General features: G+C 40.0%; 1 protein-coding gene across 1 annotated transcript in view; it reads left to right on the top strand.

Annotated features, from left to right (window-relative positions):
* Nucleotides 1-508: 508 nt before the first annotated feature.
* The window catches only part of LOC126475198 (39S ribosomal protein L21, mitochondrial), a 38,258-nt gene continuing 17,100 nt past the window's right edge, over nt 509-21,666 (top strand). Inside the window, exons 1-2 of the mRNA XM_050102850.1 lie at nt 509-777; nt 5,955-6,074. Coding sequence (XP_049958807.1) covers nt 687-777; nt 5,955-6,074 — 211 coding nt within the window. The 5' untranslated portion in view covers nt 509-686. The remainder of the gene's footprint in view (nt 778-5,954; nt 6,075-21,666) is intronic.

A 21,666-nucleotide genomic window follows, 5' to 3' on the forward strand; every position in this document is an offset into this window, starting at 1 on the left:
GACAGAGCACTGAAAGACCTGAGTCGATACAAGGCCCCAGGAGTAGACAACATTCCATTAGAACTACTGATGGCCTTGGGAGAGCCGTGGGGTCAGCAGCTCGTAATTTATTTGTTAAAGAATTATAAGCAGCTACCTTCTTATCCCTATCGCTATAGCCCCTACTTTTGATTTTCCACAAACATGCGTGATTCCTATGCAATTTGACAAATTCTACAATGAGCTGTCTAGAACACTGACGTTTAGCTGTCATTTTAATATTCAATCTGCACACAAACTGACGAGAAACGCCTGACTGAACAAACAACTGAATCGAACTCGTATTAGCGCCGGTCAGCTTGTCTGCGCAGAAGTGATTCGAACTCACAGGTTTCAGCTATTTCGCTAAAACCTCGAACTCCATCTTCCAGCTATGCGCACATCTGAAACCTGCGCAAATCTCCTGTATATGTGCAACGACCTGTCTGCGCAGCTGAAAGTGCACAGACCAGTGATCTCTATACTAATATGGAGATCACTGGCACAGACAAATTGTTGCACGTTGAGGGGCCTTTAATCTTTGGTCTGAAATGTTTACAAAACAAAGCATGGGGCACAGTGTACTGCACGAATAGTTGTGCGGAGAAGGATTAACCAAATATATTTAAAAAAATACTCCTTGTGGTTTTCATGTTGATTATTACGTAATGGCATTGGCTACAATATGTAAAAGTTTCGGCCGAATCTCATTTGGTACCCATAAATGGGTTAGTAAAAGACAATTTTTCCCCATAGCAGGTTAGTAATAATTATGATAGTATGCTAGTAATTATTGTACTTTTTCAGAACGAATTGTAAAGTTACATTTGATGACAAGAAACATAAACTAAGCAGTGTATTTGCCATATTGAAGCAGTGATTCTGCTGTTAGTTTCATTGCTACATCTTTCTTAGTAACAAATGTTAGTGCACAACTTCTCAGCTCTAGCGAGATTAGTACGGAACGTTTTACGTAGCATCCATTTGTGTGCCTCCTAATTATTTGTGTAACTCGAATTCCATACCCGATGCCTTTTTTATTGTGAGCATTTACCTGGTTTATTTCCATTGAATGCGACGTTCAATACATGTCGTTTACAATGTTTACGAATTTGTTGTAGGTATGCAACTACAACCATCCATACGTAACGATCTTATAATTCTAGATTTGCGCCCTGAAGTACCTGACAATATAAATTCAAGGCTTTGAAATTCCCCTTAGCTGCATAGAAATTGATAGTTGTTGTAAAGTTTCATCACACAACATTAGTGTATATTAAACAGGCGCATGTTGTTGCAGGTGTATGTATCCTAACTACTTCCTTAGATAAATACCAATGTAACCAGGTAAATACTAGCTATCAGCAAGTGTTACACAACAGCTAGGCCTATTTAATATAATGGAGGAAACAACAGGTTTTACCAAAGTACAGATTTTAATTTTAATTTGTTATGTTACATATGGCTGGCACAGTCATTGCTAGCAGTAAGCAGTACACTCATATATTATATTATTATAGTATACAGATTAAGTAAGAGACTTGAATTGCATTCAGGAAAACTGGGTTCCAGCCACAGAGAACTTGTATGAGGGTGATGAGAAACCTCTTCAATGTGTAGTTTCTTGTGGTTGAACCATCACTTAGTGAATACAAATACAGCGTCTCTGCTGAATGCAAATACTGTGTATGTGGCTTCTGCATATTAATTTCGGAAACAGAATGCTTTCCATCCCATCCCCACTTCAGTGTTAATGGGAACATTAACCACTGTCATTTGTTCCATTTAGGATGACAGCAGTCGGCAGAATCAGAGATTCTGTAGGTTCCACCCTCAACCTCTGCTAATAACTTACAAAAGAAGATGCAGTGGGTATATTTTTACCAGTGATTTTATATCATAATAGTTAGTTACATATCGTGAGAAGTTGAGGTTTTTGGGTGAGGGCAAACCACTGAGATCCACCAACAATGTGTAAACTACATCCTAGTTTTTAACCATGAACCTTGCATTAAATAAAACATGCGCAATACACCATATAATTGGTATTGTTTGCCGGCCAGTGTGGCCGAGCGGTTCTAGTTGCTACAGTCTGGAACTGTGCGAGCGCTACGGTCGCAGGTTCGAATCCTGCCTCGGCCACGGATGTGTGTGATGTCCTTAGGTTAGTTTGGTTTAAGTAGTTCTAAGTTCTAGGGGACTGATGGCCTCAGATGTTAAGTCCCATAGTGCTCAGAGCCAATTGGTATTGTTTTCTTTGGAACTACTGGATACCCAAAAACAACGTAACCAAAAAAAGCCAATTCAGTTGTAAAATTGTTATCATTGTAGTCACTAAATCTTTATAGGTAAATTAAACTTGATAACATCCGGCAACCATGAAACACAATATCTGTAAAATTATAGCTAATTCATATTTAAAATTTGTATCGTTACTTTAAGTGAACCTAAACAAGCCAACCACAAATTGGTGTTATCTTCAAAATAGCAAACCAGTTTTGACATAATGCTGGTATCATTATCTTCACTTAAAATATGTAGCTAAAATTGACTGCATGACAGAAACCAACCAGTAAGCAAGAATGTTAACAAAATGTCCAGTTCTGGGGTAAAATTGGTATCATTGCCTAAATCAACGCTTATAACTAAACTGAACTCCACAATACTCACAAATCTCAAAACAGCAGTATAAGGAGATGGGGGGGGGGGGGGGGGGAGGGGGGGGGGGGACCAAAACTGTTTGAACATAGAACTGATATCATAAACTTCAGTTAACCTATATGGATGCAATGAACCATATGATACCCATCAGTCCTGTTTCTCACAAAATCCTAAGAACTTAATAAATACATTACATAGCTAACATACGTTTCAGAATCATCATCATAAAAAATTAATCAAGACTTACTGAAAATAAAAATCAAAAATAAAACACTAATTAATATGCAAACCAAAACACACACAAAAAAAATTAAATACATAGCCTATCTAATCACCCGAACCAAGCATCCATAATCCCCCCCTCTCAAAAAAAAATCACTGAAATATCAAAACCCACCCTCCTCACCAACAAATATCTAGTTTCCTGTAATACCTATTGTGTAGACTAAAGTTAAGTTATACAACAAATGAAAGAACACTTTATTTGAAATAAATCATAACAAACACAAAAGACTTAAATGCACAAAACTCCCACTGTTCTTCCAACACCCTCATTCCTCAATTCATACGAAAAGAGAGCTACATCCCCTCCGCAAAATTCTTATTAAAAGAGACTTACCTACCACAAATATGCCCTCCCCTCCCCCCCCCTCCCCCCTCTCCCAAGCCTGCCGTACCTCCCATAATTCAACTCATAACATTCAGTTTATGCGTTTTTCTTGTAAGTTTTAAAAAGAATTAAAATAGACAGTAAATCTCCTCTGTCAATAGTATTAATCCAAACAACCTTGCAGGTCAGAAGAGCATCTTCTGACCCTCGTTACAATAATTTTGGTTCCCATGAGACACATACGTATCGAAGGCATCTGCAATGCTGCACAGGGAGCATTTACATGTTCCAGTGAATTTTAAGAAAAGATTGCTTGAAGATACAAAGGAGGATGTTGAGAATGTAGGCAGGTGACAAAAGAGACCAAAGCTCAACGAGGACTGCAGTGCTGACCAATAAGTGCAATTATATCACAGCACCCCAGTGACCTTCCATAGTTTTCGTACAACCCTTTCCTTTTTTAAACTAAGTTCTGTGGTTCACAACTTCCCAATGAGAAGCAAAATGATCTGAAACTCTTACCAATGACTTTTGGTGTGAGCTTATAAACCACTGCAGGTTCCCAACACCTAAAAAGCAGGTGGTTTCCACACCCGATTACACACAACTCCTTTACCCTTCCTATATTCAACATTAACAAAAGTTGATTCATCAATCTCTGAAAAGCTCCAACCCCCTGTGATTGTACCATTGTCATAGGTTTACTGTAGTTTGATATTTGGTCAGTGTACTGTGACCAGAATCCAACAAGACTGGGAATGGCTCAAGAACCTGTACAACAGGCCGACCAGACAAGTTCATCACAACAAGTTGCCTGGGAGTAAATAGGTGGACAATAGCAACTGACAAACGACAAACAATGGAGACAGCATGATAGAGTAATAAGTCCAGCAAGTAAACTAAAATCGAAACTGGAGCCATAGTGAATTTTGAACTAAGACGTATAGCTGTATCAGTACAACAGCACAGAGAAATCATGACTGACTGCTGAGGTGCTGGACTGCTGCCTTTAAAAAGCCACCGCGAGTACTGATAGGGTAGCACGACAGGAGTATCTTCACGTCGGCACTGCAGCATCCCTCACAGATTGCTGCCTAGTGGCTGTCATCAAGGTCTGTGCATTCCACCGGGCTTTCAAACTCACCGGGCCATGATACTGGTTCCCTCTCCCCTGAAATGGGCACGTAGGGGTGGAAGCGCCCAGCATGAAGCTTGGGAAGGTGAAATGTTGTCACGTAAGGAGATTTGGCATTGAAGCCTGTCACTTGAAAGGAAGAGGCGTGGTTGTCATGCAACACACTGGGGCAAGATGGTAGGGCTGATGATGGCCATGGGGGTGGAGGCCACAGTGAGGACTCCACCTCCATGCCTGCATCCGTGGGAGCCGCTTGTGGTACACTGGAGTGAAAATTGTACCTAGGAGGGTAGGGGATCGGCAAGGGTGGGTGTTATAGATCTGATAGTGGTGCAGTCTGTTGGTGCAGGTGGAGTTGATTTGAATAATGGCACTCCAACGTCCTCGGAGTGTCAACTGTCGTAAGGCATCTCCCATGGGTGGCAAGCACAGTAGCTGGCACCCACGAGGGTTTTGACCTGTTTCGCCCTGTTGCTGTTGCTGCTCCACGAGTTTTACGAGCTTGGAATCCATGGGACACTGCTAAATGTTTACCTCGTCAACAGTTTCTGTGACCTGAATTTGACAAGACCGGGAACGACTTGAAAACCAGTACAACAGGCCGACCAGCTGAGGGCATCACACCCAGTTGCCGAGAGTAAACAGGCGGAAAAAATCAACTAGGGAACAACAAGCAGTGGAGAAGGCATGGGAGAGTAATAAGTCCAACAAATAAACTAAGACTGAAGGCTGAGATGTAGTGAATTCAGAACATAGACAATGATGTATAGCGATATCAATATAATGGTGCAAGAAATCATGACTGATTACTGAGGGCTGAGCTGCTGGTTTTAGGGGGCCACTGTGAATGCTGATAGGTGCGATGACAGCGTGTTCTTGCGGCAGCGATGGCAGTGCTCGGAGGTTGCAGCAGTTCCAAATAGCGGCTGTCATCAAAGTTTGTGCTTCTGGTGGTCTTTCAGTCTTGCCAGGTCAGCATACCAGACAGCGCCCCATACTTTTGCAAAAATGGTATCATATTTTCATGTATTTCCTAGTTCAACATTCAGCTACTATATTGTAAAGTCAAATCTATGGCAATAATACAGAAATCTCCAAATGCAAATTACAGATACATTGTGCCCGTCAGTTTTCCAGAAATGGAAATTTACCAAAAGGGAATGCCACATCAAACAGTGCCTACTTCAAAAGCCAACTTTCAAATACACCATCAAAATATGATGTCATATGCCTTAACATCATTATGTCATCAGTCAAAGCTGACGCACTGTGTCGAATGCTCCACTTGACCAGAGTTTGGTTGCATGTTGGTGAAATGAATGAATGAGATTTCAAGATAATAATTATAATTCTTGTTATAGCAATAACAGGAACTATAGTTTGTATTACAGTATGTTACAGTAATGGAGCGGGAGTTCATAATGGTTTAAAGTGTTTTGGAACAGTGGTTTGATTTGCTTTTGGCATTTGTACTGTGTAAAATTTATTCTTGTTATTTATAGCATTTTTTTTTTTGCAATAATTTTACAGGTTCAACAACTGTCAAATTTTCATCTTCTGATGCTAGGGCAAGGGCACTTACACAACCATCAGAAATAAAGCAAGAAGTTGTTGTCGATTCTACAGAAGCAGAAAATAAATTAACAAGAGGTGAGATTATCACTTCAGTACATGTATATGCTGTATATTTGAATGATATATGCAGGAAGGGACAGTGAACATGGGGCATTGTGCAGAGATTTTGATGTAGAGCACTAACAGCCTTTTTAACGAGAGCTAATCAGATTGCTTCTGACTGAGACAAAGTCTCATATCAGATCTGTGTCTGTTGCTGCAACTGGGAGATTGGGATGCTCGAATCATGGTCTGCACCTGAGTAGGAGGGAGAATGAAAGATTAGCTGAGCATCTTGCAGAAAGTGCAATGGGGGTGGGGGCTGCAAGCACACAAAACAAAATTCCTGTGATCACTGGAGTCATAGGGACACATTTTTTGGGGTGGAGCCAGGTTACACATGACAGGCAATATAGAAGGAAACTGGAGCAAACAGAATCATTATGTAACAATTTCCAGAAAAATATAATTAATTTGTTTCATTGGAACATGAAGGGGTTGTAAAGCAAGAACTTTCTAGTAAGCCATGAAGTTGTGGAAACTTCTGAAATGATAAATGGCATGTGCCCCTCTGAACACCAGATAGCCACAAGGATGGAGAAGTTAAATATCAGGGATTACATAGTAGCATCATTTTGTGTAGAATTAACATGGAAAAAGGAGGAGTTGCAAATTATGTAAAAGTGGGACACAAAATTTAAAAAAAAAGAATGAAACCAATACTCTTTGTGTTAATCAGAACCTAGAAGTGTGTGCTTGTGGGTTGTTACTGCAGAATACTTCTCTGATAATAGTAACAGTCTGCAGATCCCCTCCAGAAAACTTTCAGCTACTTATGAGAAATCTAGATGCATTATTGAGCTATTTGTCAAACAAGAAGAAACAGTTAGTAGTTTGTGGAGATTTCAATGTAGTTTTCTTAAACGATAGAGACAGGAAAAGTGAACTAGAATCATTATGTGGGTGTTTCGATATAATTTCACTAGTCAATTTTCCAACTTGTGGAGGAAGATAGTAGAAAACTGATTGATGACATTTTTATAGGCAGTGCTCGAACTGAAACAATTAATCTGGACCCAGTGGTTAATGGACAATCTGATCATGATGCGCAGTTAATGTAAATAAACAGTATAGGACCTTACAGCCATGAGACAGGTTCATACAAAGCAGAGAGGCCTATTAATGAGAACAGAATACAATGTTTTAAGAGTAAGCTAAAAGGGGTGGTGTGGGATAAAGTAGACGTAGAAAGAGGTGCTAAAATCAAATTCAATTTATTCCATAGTAAATTTGTATTGATATTTGAAATATGCTTTCCTAAAAAGTTATCCAGAAGGCCAATTACAAACAGTCATAGGTAATTAAAAGGACAGAACAAGTCAGGATCTGACATTTGGCACAAACTACAATATTATTTTAAGGGAAGCCATTAAAATGTCCTGACTAAAATTAATCATGCTGATAATAAGATTAAAACTGTATGGAATATTGTCAAATGAGAGACAGGACAGCCAAAACTTAAATGACAATGTTGTGACTGATAATTCACAAGTTGCAAGTACTTTTACCAACTACTTTCTAAGTGTAGTAGCAAAAATGATTAAGCAGTTCATTTTGAGAAGCAAGAAAATATATTAAAAACTGTCACTCCACAAAACTTTAAACAACTAGAAGCAGCACCAACATCCTTCACTGAATTATAAAATTTCTAAGAAGTGAAAGCTAGGGTTCATATTCTTTATTAGTTGTTCAGCATCTGTACATGCAGTAAACTTTGTCAGTACCTTTAGTTATTTATATTACAAAATACGCATTTACATTGGTGTATTAGACATTTCTAAAAATTCTTCTAAAGAATAAAATGGGTTAGCCAGCAAGAAGCAGTGCAGTGTTTACAGAGTTTGTTATGTATTTGGATTGCTGTATAGGCATGACTGTTGTTTGTTTTTGCTAGTCTGTTTCATGGTAAGAGCAGAATAGTAATTGTCATTGTATTATAATCATGTTTTTGAGTTGTTACACTGAAATCTTGTTGTTCAGTGATTTTTTTGAATACGTATAGTAACTGCAATCTTATACTTCGTGAATGAAGACTTCCAGTGAGTTTTTCCAATTGTTCTTGCCATTACCATAGTTGCCTTCTTCGGAATTACAAGAATTTTATTTATTTTTTGCTATTTCTTCAGAATATTAATTTGTATTTTAAAGTAGATCGAAAAAAGGCAAAATAGGCTGTCCTTACATATTTGAAGGTGACACATGACAACAGTCAATTTTCAAGTTTATTTCTCTTGATAATCTGTTGCTTGATCTACAAGGGAGTTCCACATTAATTTGTCGTCAAGTGTAATGTCTCAAAATGTTACATTTTGTTTTTCATTTTTGCAGCCTTGGCTTAACTGAACCACATATTCTGCATCTTATTTACATTTACTAGTAACCATTTGCACTGAACCAGGGTGCTGCTCTTTCTTTCACCAATTTGCTTCTTTTGACAAGGTCTTCAGATACCTAGTTTACAGACAGAAAAGCAGTATCATCTGCGTATGTGTATGTCTTTGCATCTGTATTATCTTGTGTGTCATTTATTTCTACTAGGAATAGAAAGATACCTAATTTTGGTCCCTGTGGCACTCCATGTTGAACATCAAGTGTGTTTGATAACTGACCTCCTGAACTCACTGCCTGCTTTCTTTTATTGAGATATGATTCATTAGTTTCAGAGTTTTGCCACAAATTCTATAGTGTTGTAGTTTGCAGAGCAAAATATGATTCTCAACACAATTGAAGATTGTACTTAGATCACAGTAGATTAACTGTGTATGAGCACAGTCATCGAATGCTGATAAAATATCTCTAAGAGCACTACAGCATGCATGCATGATCTGTCTTTCGTAACAAAACTGTGATGTACTTAACATCTTCTTTGGTTCTAGGTGCTCATAAATTTGTTTACACATGATGCTCTCAAAGACTTCAGCTAGTACTGGGATTAATGTGGTATTGATGGACTTTCAAACGAAATTCCAAAAAGTTTTTCCAACAGGGGAGCCGGAATATTCTATTTCCTCAATGTTAATTTCAGCAAATACAATGAACATTTTTTCTTAAACCATTAGACATATGACTCTGAAATCAGGACAACGTTTTCAATGAGTATTTCTCTACAAAGTTATAATGTCATGTTAAGAAATATTTACTGGTTTTTGTTTTACAATTTTTTTTTAATGTTGCCAGTTTTTTCTCTAAAACTTTGCATCTTTTCTTCTATAACTCTGTAATTACACAGTATTTTGTAACAATGAAGGAAATGAAGTAAACAATATTACGTATAATTTTGAGCCCTCTACTGTTAGTAGTTTTTGAGAAAATGTTCCTTAAGTATGAAAATTTGAAACTTGCAGGAAATGGCGCCCAGAGTTTTTTAATACACTCGTGCTCCTTATGATGGATCATCAGCATCCTCTTCTGTTTCTAGTGTTAGTTTTCTTTTCACTGGTCTCTTCTTCCTGTTTGCTGCATGTTGCAGACTTTTGTCTCTTCTTGCTGCACCTTCATCAATTAGGTGCATTGTGGAAATAGTGTTGTGCCCTGGTTGGAAACCTAAACCTTTCAGCACTTCACATTTTGTGTTTCCAGCTTTGTATGTTGCAACTGCATCATACATTCCAAAGTGCAATGCTTTTATCTGTACAAACCCTGTTTTTGGAATCCTAATCCAAATTAAATTGTTCACACTTTCATTGGGACTCTGTGTTTTCCCAAGTAGGCACTCTTCCAATAAATTTGGCTGTGACAAATCTCTGAATATGGGCTTAATTGCATCAGTTACAGCATTTGGCAAACTGTTTTTATGGTCATATTCCTTCCCTGATTGGTACTTACACCATGAGCCATCACCTGTGGGACATGCTGTATCTTGCGGGTGCTCATTTGTTGATAAAATATGAAAAAATAATGCCCATACTGCTTTCCTCATACGCTAGGTGCTTCCTGTATTTTGCCTAATTCCACAACCATAATACCTCTGCAATCTGTCAATTGTTTCATCTGTCAATCTCCCTCTTCCTCCAAGGGTCTTACTATCACTAAGCTTCTGGAATCCTAATGTCTGCTTCAGTTTGTGCAAGCGAGCTCCTATGTGCTTCTGCACATGTCCAGTGCATTCCTGTTTTTTAATGTGAATTTCTTTGCAATAAGGTTTGAGTTCCTCCACAGTTTTGTATCCCTTAGGATCACTATCCCCTAGATAGTTAGTATATCGTACATTATACCACTCCTCTGATCTAGAAAATATTCTTTTCACTCCCTCTACTTCCATCGCTCCACTTGTGCCACGAAAATTGCTTCACAACCTTCATTATGTTGCTCCTTGGTATTGCCCTTACATGTACAATGTTTGGAGAGAATAGCATCATCAGTAACATTGCAACTGTCTCCACTGGTAGCTGTCACAACTCCATTTAAAGTTTTATGACCTCTAAGTTGCCGTGATTCATCTAAAGCAATGGTTAAATCTCTACAATTTCCATTATCAGTCACAGCCTCTTCAACTGCTTTCTTCATTGTTGCTTGTGCAACATCTTTAGCAGAAGATCCCACCAATAATCTAAACTTGGTTGGTGGTTTTGGCAAGTTCATAATTCCACATAACATTGTCCCTGTACCACTGCCCTTTCGTGTCCAATGCAAGCCATACACCAGCCTAACATTTGTGTCATACACTGTCTTCCCCCTGTTAACACTATGAGTAATACTATTAGAATTATAAAACGAAACCTCTCCACCAAATTTGTCACTCTTCAATAACATTTTACATGCCAAGCCAATGTGCGAAATTATTTTCAATTTGAGTCCTCTTTCTTTGCAAACTTGGCATAATACATTATGTTTTAAAATATTAGACAGCAAGGAAATGTTAATTATTTAATTCACATCATTACTGTCACTTTCGTAATTTTCAAATTTTTCTTTGCTGTCAAAAAGTTTCTTGCTGGAAGAAGTTTTCTCACACAGATTTGGAGTGTTTGGTGAAGCAAGCGGAACAGCATCTCCCTGTGACACAACAAATGATTTCTTCTTCCACTCATTGCATCTTTTCTTATACATTCGATTGGTGAAACGTGGCATATTTATATCCACAAACCAAATATGTAACACAGATATGATGAAAATTCATCAAATATGCAAAATTGCTGAGACAGGCAACAAACACATAGCAAACTTCACAAGTCAACAAACACAGTATGCCATTTTTGTTTACAGATATGAACATACACCTGTCACAGAGATCAAGGCCTATAATGTTGGAAAACAAAACAATGTCGAATTCCGCCAAGAAACGCTGCCTAAAGACTGTGAGCGATGCCGTCAGAGATAACACACCAACTCACTATGGCCATTTACGGAGTGCAGCGCATCAAGTTTGAAACGATAAAAAACACACTTAGAAGAGTGAAACTTGATCGTTTTAACCAAAAAATTCCTAATAATTTTATAATGAAAAAACCCAAAAACCTTAATTTTTGCCGTTTTCATCATTCTGGCTCCCCTTAATAAGCAGTGTCGTAATATATATATATATATATATCTGTGTGTGTGTGTGTGTGTGTGTGAATATATATATAACTCTTTGTCTTTAAATACGTCTGCTTGTGTCTGTATATGTGTGGATGGATATGTGTGTGTGTGCGAGTGTATACCCGTCCTTTTTTCCCCCCTAAGGTAAGTCTTTCCGCTCCCGGGATTGGAATGACTCCTTACCCTCTCCCTTAAAACCCACATCCTTTCGTCTTTCCCTCTCCTTCCCTCTTTCCTGATGAGGCAACAGTTTGTTGCGAAAGCTTGAATTTTGTGTGTATGTTTGTGTGTCTGTCGACCTGCCAGCACTTTCATTTGGTAAGTCACATCATCTTTGTTTTTATATATATACACTCCTGTAAATGGAAAAAAAGAACACATTGACACCGGTGTGTCAGACCCACCATACTTGCTCCGGACACTGCGAAAGGGCTGTACAAGCAATGATCACACGCACGGCACAGCGGACACACCAGGAACCGCGGTGTTGGCCATCGAATGGCGCTAGCTGCGCAGCATTTGTGCACCGCCGCCGTCAGTGTCAGCCAGTTTGCCGTGGCATACGGAGCTCCATCGCAGTCTTTAACACTGGTAGCATGCCGCGACAGCATGGACGTGAACCGTATGTGCAGTTGACGGACTTTGAGTGAGGGCATATAGTGGGCATGCGGGAGGCCGGGTGGACGTACCGCCGAATTGCTCAACACGTGGGGCGTGAGGTCTCCACAGTACATCGATGTTGTCGCCAGTGGTCGGCGGAAGGTGCACGTGCCCGTCGACCTGGGACCGGACCGCAGCGATGCACGGATGCACGCCAAGACCGTAGGATCCTACGCAGTGCCGTAGGGGACCGCACCGCCACTTCCCAGCAAATTAGGGACACTGCTGCTCCTGGGGTATCGGCGAGGACCATTCGCAACCGTCTCCATGAAGCTGGGCTACGGTCCCGCACACTGTTAGGCCGTCTTCCGCTCACGCCCCAACATCGTGCAGCCCGCCTCCAGTGGTGTCGCGACAGGCGTGAATGGAGGGACGAATGGAGACGTGTCGTCTTCAGCGATGAGAGTCGCTTCTGCCTTGGTGCCAATGATGGTCGTATGCATGTTTGGCGCCGTGCAGGTGAGCACCACAATCAGGACTGCATACGACCGAGGCACACAGGGCCAACACCCGGCATCATGGTGTGGGGAGCAATCTCCTACACTGGCCGTACACCACTGGTGATCGTCGAGGGGACACTGAATAGTGCACGGTACATCCAAACCGTCATCGAACCCATCGTTCTACCATTCCTAGACCGGCAAGGGAACTTGCTGTTCCAACAGGACAATGCACGTCCGCATGTATCCCGTGCCACCCAACGTGCTCTAGAAGGTGTAAGTCAACTACCCTGGCCAGCAAGATCTCCAGCTCTGTCCCCCATTGAGCATGTTTTGGACTGGATGAAGCGTCGTCTCACGCGGTCTGCACGTCCAACACGAACGCTGGTCCAACTGAGGCGCCAGGTGGAAATGGCATGGCAAGCCGTTCCACAGGACTACATCCAGCATATCTACGATCGTCTCCATGGGAGAATAGCAGCCTGCATTGCTGCGAAAGGTGGATATACACTGTACTAGTGCCGACATTGTGCATGCTCTGTTGCCTGTGTCTATGTGCCTGTGGTTCTGTCAGTGTGATCATGTGATGTATCTGACCCCAGGAATGTGTCAATAAAGTTTCCCCTTCCTGGGACAATGAATTCACGGTGTTCTTATTTCAATTTCCAGGAGTGTGTGTGTGTGTGTGTGTGTGTGTGTGTGTGTGTGTGTGTGTGTGTGTCTATATATATATATATATATATATATATATATATATATATATATTCAAAAAGAATACCACAACTTTAAAAATGTGTATTTAATGAAAGAAACATAATATAACCTTCTGTTATACATCATTACAAAGAGTATTTAAAAAGATTTTTTTCACTCAAAAACAAGTTCAGAGATGTTCAATATGGCCCCCTCCAGACACACGAGCAATATCAACCCGATACTCCAACTCGTTCCACACTCTCTGTAGCATATCAGGCGTAACAGTTTGGATAGCTGCTGTTATTTCTCGTTTCAAATCATCAATGGTGGCTGGGAGAGGTGGCCGAAACACCATATCCTTAACATATCCCCGTAAGAAAAAATCGCAGGGGGTAAGATCAGGGCTTCTTGGAGGCCAGTGATGAAGTGCTCTGTCATGGGCTGCCTGGCGGCCGATCCATCGCCTCGGGTAGTTGACGTTCAGGTAGTTACGGACAGATAAGTGCCATTGTGGTGGCGCTCCATCCTGCTGAAATATGAATTGTTGTGCTTCTTGTTCGAGCTGAGGGAACAGCCAATTCTCTAACATCTCCAGATACTGTAGTCCAGTTACAGTAGCACCTAGGGGACTTATGACCTAAGATGTTGAGTCCCATAGTGCTCAGAGCCATTTGAAACAGTAGCACCTTCGAAGAAAAAGGGACCAAAAACTTTATTGGCTGAAATGGCGAACAAATGTACAACTAAATGAAACTTTATAGCTCCCTTAATTCGCCGACAGATAGTGCTTAGCTCTGCCTTTTGTCGGAGAGGGAAAGACGAAAGGATGTGGGTTTTAAGGGAGAGGGTAAGGAGTCATTCCAATCCCGGGAGCGGAAAGACTTACCTTAGGGGGAAAAAAGGACGGGTATACACTCGCGCACACACACACACATATCCATCCACACATATACAGACACAAGCAGACATATTTAAAGACAAAGAGTTTGGGCAGAGATGTCAGTCGAGGCAGAAGTGCAGAGGCAAAGATGTTGTTGAATGACAGGTGAGGTATGAGTGGCGGCAACTTGAAATTAGCGGAGATTGAGGCCTGGTGGATAACGGGAAGAGAGGATATATTGAAGAGCAAGTTCCCATCTCCGGAGTTCGGATAGGTTGGTGTTAGTGAGAAGTATCCAGATAACCCAGACGGTGTAACACTGTGCCAAGATGTGCTGGCCGTGCACAAAGGCATGTTTAGCCACAGGGTGATCCTCATTACCAACAAACACTGTCTGCCTGTGTCCATTCATGCGAATGGACAGTTTGTTGCTGGTCATCCCACATAGAATGTGTCACAGTGTAGGCAGGTCAGTTGGTAGATCACGTGGGTGCTTTCACACGTGGCTCTGCCTTTGATCGTGTGCACCTTCCGGGTTACAGGACTGGAGTAGGTGGTGGTGGGAGGGTGCATGGGACAGGTTTTACACCGGGGGGCGGTTACAAGGGTAGGAGCCAGAGGGTAGGGAAGGTGGTTTGGGGATTTCATAGGGATGAACTAAGAGGTTACGAAGGTTAGGTGGACGGCAGAAAGACACTCTTGGTGGAGTGGGGAGGATTTCATGAAGGATGGATCTCATTTCTGGGCAGGATTTGAGGAAGTCGTATCCCTGCTGGAGAGCCACATTCAGAATCTGATCCAGTCCCGGAAAGTATCCTGTCACAAGTCAGGCACTTTTGTGGTTCTTCTGTGGGAGGTTCTGGGTTTGAGAGGATGAGGAAGTGGCTCTGGTTATTTGCTTCTGTACCAGGTCGGGAGGGTAGTTGCGGGATGCGAAAGCTGTTGTCAGGTTGTTGGTGTAATACTTCAGGGATTCCGGACTGGAGCAGATTCGTTTGCCACGAAGACCTAGGCTGTAGGGAAGGGACCGTTTGATGTGGAATGGGTGGCAGCTGTCGTAATGGAGGTACTGTTGCTTGTTGGTGGGTTTGATATATATATATATATATATATATATATATATATATATATATATATATATATATATATATATATATATATATATATATATATACACTTAAACATTCACCCAATGTCCTTACTGACGTATATTTCCAAAATATTCAAAAAAGTATTGTACTCGAGCAGTCTCACACTTACATAGAAACAATTTGCTTAAGTATATTGCAGCTTGGTTTCCAGAAGGGGTACTTGACTGAGAATGCTATTTATACATTCACTCATCAAAGAGTACAAGCTTTAAATAATAAAATATCACAATTTGGTATTTCTTGTGACTGTTCCAAGGAATTTGATTGTGCAGATCATGTTACTCTCTTACAAAAAGTCACATTTTATGGAATTGATGGCTTTACACACGGTTGGTTTCAATCATACTTGACAAACAGAAACTCAGAAGGTTGTGCTGAATAATTCAGACAATATTGGAAAGGTAGAAAATTTAGTGACTGGGTCAATAAGGGGAGTCAATTTTGGGCCCAGTCCTGTTCCTTGTATATATGACTGACATTCCACTTAACATTCAGTAAGAAAAACTGGTACTTCTCACGCACAATACTAGTGTCATAACAAATCCTGTTAGAAGGAAAGCAACAGAAGAGTTAGTAAGTGATATTTTCCAAAGAATTATTAAGTGGCTTTCTGTAAATGGACCTTCACTAAAATTAAAAACAAACAAAAAAAAAAAAAAATACAACCAATTCTGCACAACAAATAGTCGTACCAGTAATTGATGTAACACTTGAGCAGGAGGCAGAAGTAGGGTAGAATGTTCCAAATTTTTTGTGTACATGTGATAAAAACTTGAACTGGAAAAGCATATTACTGAGCGTCTCAAACAATTATGTTCATCTACTTTAGCTCATTGTATAATTTCTAATCTGGGAAACAAACATATCAGCCTCTTGACATACTTTGCGTATTTCCACTCAGAAATGTCGTAAGAGAGAATTTTCTGGGGTAACTAGCCACTTAGAAAGTGTTGAGTGTGCAAAGCGAGCAGTAAGAATAAGTGTTCATCCAGGGATGTTACTTTGGTATGTCTTCAAGGAGCCATACATTTAACTGTGTGGTCACAATATTTTGTATTTGCTAATGAAATTCGTCATATATAATCTATCACAATTTGAGAAGAACGGCAAGATCCACACCTACAGTATTAGAGGGAAAAATAACTTTTGTTACCTTATTAAAGCTACCTGTTAGAAAGGAGTTCAATATACAGCAGCAAAAATCATTTATCATTGACCCAATAATATAAAATATCTGATAGGTAGGAAAGCAAATTTTAAATCTAGTCTGACGCGTTCCACATCTTTACGAAGTGTCGTATTCATGATCTATGGAACAAGTATTAATCTAACCTAATCTCCTGCATGAGTCCTTACACACACACACACACACACACACACACACACACACACACACACACACACACACACAAACCACTGTGCTTGTAAGCAGTTGTTAACTGTTTTCTGTTACATGTTTCCTTGTGCCACTCACTGGTTCTCTAAAGATAAGTGGTTACCTTTTCTTTATTTTATGTATTTTTCATCCAAGAATTTCCATTATTGTTATAAAGAATGTTACAGAATATTCATAGAAATAAGATGCACTCATCAGGAACAGGACCAGAGGAAGATTGACAGAAAAATTTACAGTTTGTACCTCATAATACTGTCTCTAACACTTTGACAAAGAAGCAGAACTGTATGTTTATTTTTATTAATGAAGTTCATGCCTTATCTGCCTAATAAGGGAATGGTGCAATACAACATGTCAAAACATAATCACTGTGTTTAATGCTTATGTTAAGCAAACCTGATTTTGCTTCGAAAAATCTGACCTGATTGCATAAATGGATCAAAGACTTAAACAAAGTAACAAATACCCAAAAACTTGAACATGTAAAACTGTGGAAGAAAAGCTGTCCTAAAGATTTACTGGACAGGGTGTCCATAAAGTCTCATTACCTTCCGTTAATAAACAACTAGAATAAATAATATGAACAACAGTTTCTTACAGGAGTTTTCTTGAGATATGAACCATGTAGAGCTGCTCGTGAGAGGCACAGCACTATTACTGATGAAGATCTATGAGACTGGACCCTCCAAATTGACAATTGAGATGCACATTGCTGATTTCATGTCTACTTTGACATAGTTAAGCAGAGTCAAGAAATCATATAGTATAGGAAGTCACAAAACAACAAATTTTACTTCAAATAAAAGTGTAGAGGAATGCCATTAATTTGTAGCTGATGTGAAGAAGAAGCTTGCTGTTATCCCCACACTGGGTGTTTCTAATGCTAATCAGTCAGATTTCTTAAAAGAACCATGAGCAAACTGCACTTTATCATTTCGAGGTGAAAAAAGACAGAATCTTTTGTGCAGTTGATTAATGCAGTGGCACATTCATATACAACAATGACTGTGATAAGTATGAATGGATTACTGTTTCTGCAGCTGTAGATCTATCTTCAAGGGTCTTAAGGTATATTAGCACCAAAAATAAAAAAGGACTGTTTAGTGGGAAAAAATCTTATAATCAACCTATCAAAATCTGAGAAAATACGAAAGAAGAATTTTTCACATTTAATTCCAAACAGTTTCTAACTAGTTGGAGAAATTAATTCATTGCTTAACTGGACTCTTGGCCTGGACATAACGATGCCTCTGTTTCTCTGGAGGATGATGAAAACACTATTGATACAATTCAGATTTCAGCCAGAACAACCAATGCAACACACAATAAAGAAGTTTTTCAACTGTGGAAAGTATTTTCAAGAAAATTTTTGGACAGTGTAATTTCCAGTAGCTCCGTGTCATTTGAGGTTAATCTGGAGAACAGAATTCTTAAATTTCAGTCATTTGTGCATTATCATTCTACATTGCCACATTTTATAAATTGTTTTAAGTATGCTCAGTATGCAGTACGATAAGTGGAGCAACAGCCAGGACCATGTCTCGCTCCACTGCAATTTTGTCTAAATAAAACTAGTAATTACTGTAACATGCCTGAGAGCGTTAATTTTGCTTTTGTTAGATGTCCTTGGCGTATGAAAAATGTTTGTTTTCCTAATTCAGGTGATACTTTACTCTATTGCGATGACTATAGGGAATAAATAAGGAATTGTTTCATTGCTACTAAAATGTACCCCTGACCCCAATTTAGAACATCATAGCAATTGTGATGACTGCTCTAGAAAAAGACAGCCCCAGGAAAAAGGGTTATTATAGCACGATTACAGAAGTAGGGAACTACTTCAGATGATAGCTGAAGAGGGATTCACACTGGTTAACAAGAGAAAAAACAGCACATACTTCGCACACAACGGTAGCACACGAGAAGAACCTCCAGAAAGATAGTCAAGAATAAAATATGCAAAAATGGAGACAAGCTTACCGTCTTTGAAAACAAAATACAGGAAAAGGACCTAGATGCTGCAGCAACAGCGCTAGGAGACATAAATAAAGCTGCAACCACCACAACCAGTGAGAGAAATGCAAAGAGGTGGTTCGATCAGCAGTGCTACACAGAGAGAAGAGAGTCTTATTAGCTCTCCACGTGGCCAAACGCACACAAAAACAGGACGACCTGATCACATATAGCAGACTCAGTAAAGAATACAAGAACCTCCTAATGAAAAAACGAGACAGTTTCACAGAACTCGAGGCTAGAAGAATGGTGGAAGAAGCAAAAGAAAATCCCTACATAGCTCTAAAGCCACGACAGTCACAGAAAATGGGGAAAATAGGTATGCCAGTCTGGGAAGACCACATCTCCAACATCCTAAATCAACCAAGAGTCAACGAAGCTCACGAAACAACAAGACAATACAAAGACATCAGAAGATTCACGGCAGAGGAAATTAGAAACACTATATCAACACGGGAGAATAAGAAGGCTGCAGAGCCGGATGGGATATTCAATGAACACATCAAGGTGGGCCCAGAGGTTTTAATTCCAGCAATCACAGACGTGATGAACTTAGTCTGCACTCAGGATGAATCCTGAAGCGATGAAGAACCTCGACTGTCTGAATGCTGTACAAGGAGAAAGGAGAACCACATGACCCAAACTTGCACCAGGGAATTCCACTAGAGAACAACATCCTTGAAATACTGACAAGCCTAATGAATATAAGACTAACAGAAGAAATCAATAACAAGATCCCAGAGGAACAATTTGGATTCAGGAAAGGCCAAAGCACCCCACACACAGTCAAAAACCTCATAGATAACATAGAGGAGAAAATAAGACTCCTGAAAGGAAAATTCCACACAGTTCTTGTCGATTTCACAAAGGCATTTGACAATCTCAACAGCACCATAACATGCGCCAAACTGGAACGGATGGTGGAACAAAATGAGGAAGTAAGTGTCTTAACACACAATGTCCTGAGCAAAAACACCATCATAATATTAGACAATGTAACAACCTTGCAAGAAATTACACAAACAAATGGAGTGTTACAGGGAGACGCCCTCAGTCCCCTTCTTTTCAATGTAGCCACACACAACATGGTCCTAGCAATAAGAACTTTAGCTCCGTTCCTCAAGATCTTTATTTACACGCAGATGACATGGTGGTGGGATCACATGATGCAAATGAACTACAGAAAGGAGTAAATGCTTGTGGAACATGGGCTGAACACAATGGACTGCAGATAAACACAGAAAAGACTGTACATATGGTCTTCAGGAAAGGAGGATGCCTATCCATGAAGTACAAAATACACCTCAAACAAGAACCTCTACAAACTATGAACAGCTTCAAATATCTGGGCAAACAGTTCAGACAACAGCACACTCATACAGAACACAATACAGTGAGCAGGAGCCGCAACCAAAGCCATCTATGACATCAAGTCACTAGGCAAACTATCCCTGGATACAGCCATTGCCCTCTTTGATGCCACAATCATTCCTATTCTAACATATGGAATAGAGATAACATTGGGAAAGCTAAGCTATGGAGACCTACTATGAATGGAAAAAGTGAAAGCCAGATTCCCAAAGGCAGCCCTCGGAATTTCCAAGTACACCAAGTCAAGACTAGTTAGTGTATGAACTCGCGAGAGAAACATTTCTAGTAGAGGACCTGAGATGGAAATTCAACTTACCCTACACAGACAACTGGAAGAAACTGTGGCTAGAGAGGGAGAAGAAAAGGAGGAGATATCGCCAGAGTTCTACTCTTCAGAGGTCATGATGAACAGAACCTGGACTGGCGCAAACCAGGAGCTGAGACACATCATAAATTCCATGGATGCCATCACATAATCTGCAGGGTGAATACGTACCACAACCCACACTCTATATGCATATGTGAACTCTGTGGAAAACATTGTGACCGATACCACGTACTAATGTGTAGAAACCATCTGAAATCAATCATAGACCTCTTTGTTAAACAATGTATCTTAATATGCACAACTTGTGCTCAATAAAGTTTATTATTATAAAATGTACATTATTCAAAAATCATCATAAGAACTGTGCTGCAGAATTACTATAAAATGATGTGTGTGTAAGAAATACTCATTTCAGTAACTTAAAGTCGAGATTGATGGAAGTCATCCGTAATATAACATCAAATATTTCCTCGATTTATTTTCCTCTTTTGGTCACCTTTGTAAGAATTATGTATGCAACAATTTAGTTGTCGATTCGAACTGCCTCTTACTCAAAACATTAATGATACGTAGCATTTTTTGTATGGTTTAGGTTCATCAAATTCGCTTGTGTTACTCCGGATATTAGCACTAAGCGGCGCTATGCTCTCTTCTCATGGCCGGTCACGCATAGGCTGGAAGGATTGTACAAACTGCTGTCCTGTCATAAGTGGTTCTTCATGCAACAGAAATGTGGAACTTCAACAGATTTTATAAAATATGTGCACTGTGTCTTAGCAGCTAAAATTTGGCAGTGCATTTGTTTCACAAAAAATTTCAGCTCGGGTTCTGACACGTCAGATTGGACATTCCATTATAATATAATGTCGTGTGGCTAGGGCCTTCCGTCAGGTAGACCATTCGTCTGGCGTAGGTCTTTTGAGTTGACGCCACTTCAGCGACCTGTGCGGCGATGGGGATGAAAGGATGATGATTAGGACAACACCCAGTCCCTGAGCGGAGAAAATCTCTGACCCAGTCGGGAATTGAACCCAAGCCCTTAGGATTGACATTCTGTCACGCTGACCACTCAGCTACTGGGGGCAGATGACATTCCATTCATAAACAACATTG

Source organism: Schistocerca serialis, chromosome 4 (genome assembly GCF_023864345.2).
Source record: "Schistocerca serialis cubense isolate TAMUIC-IGC-003099 chromosome 4, iqSchSeri2.2, whole genome shotgun sequence".
Lineage (NCBI taxonomy): Eukaryota > Metazoa > Arthropoda > Insecta > Orthoptera > Acrididae > Schistocerca > Schistocerca serialis.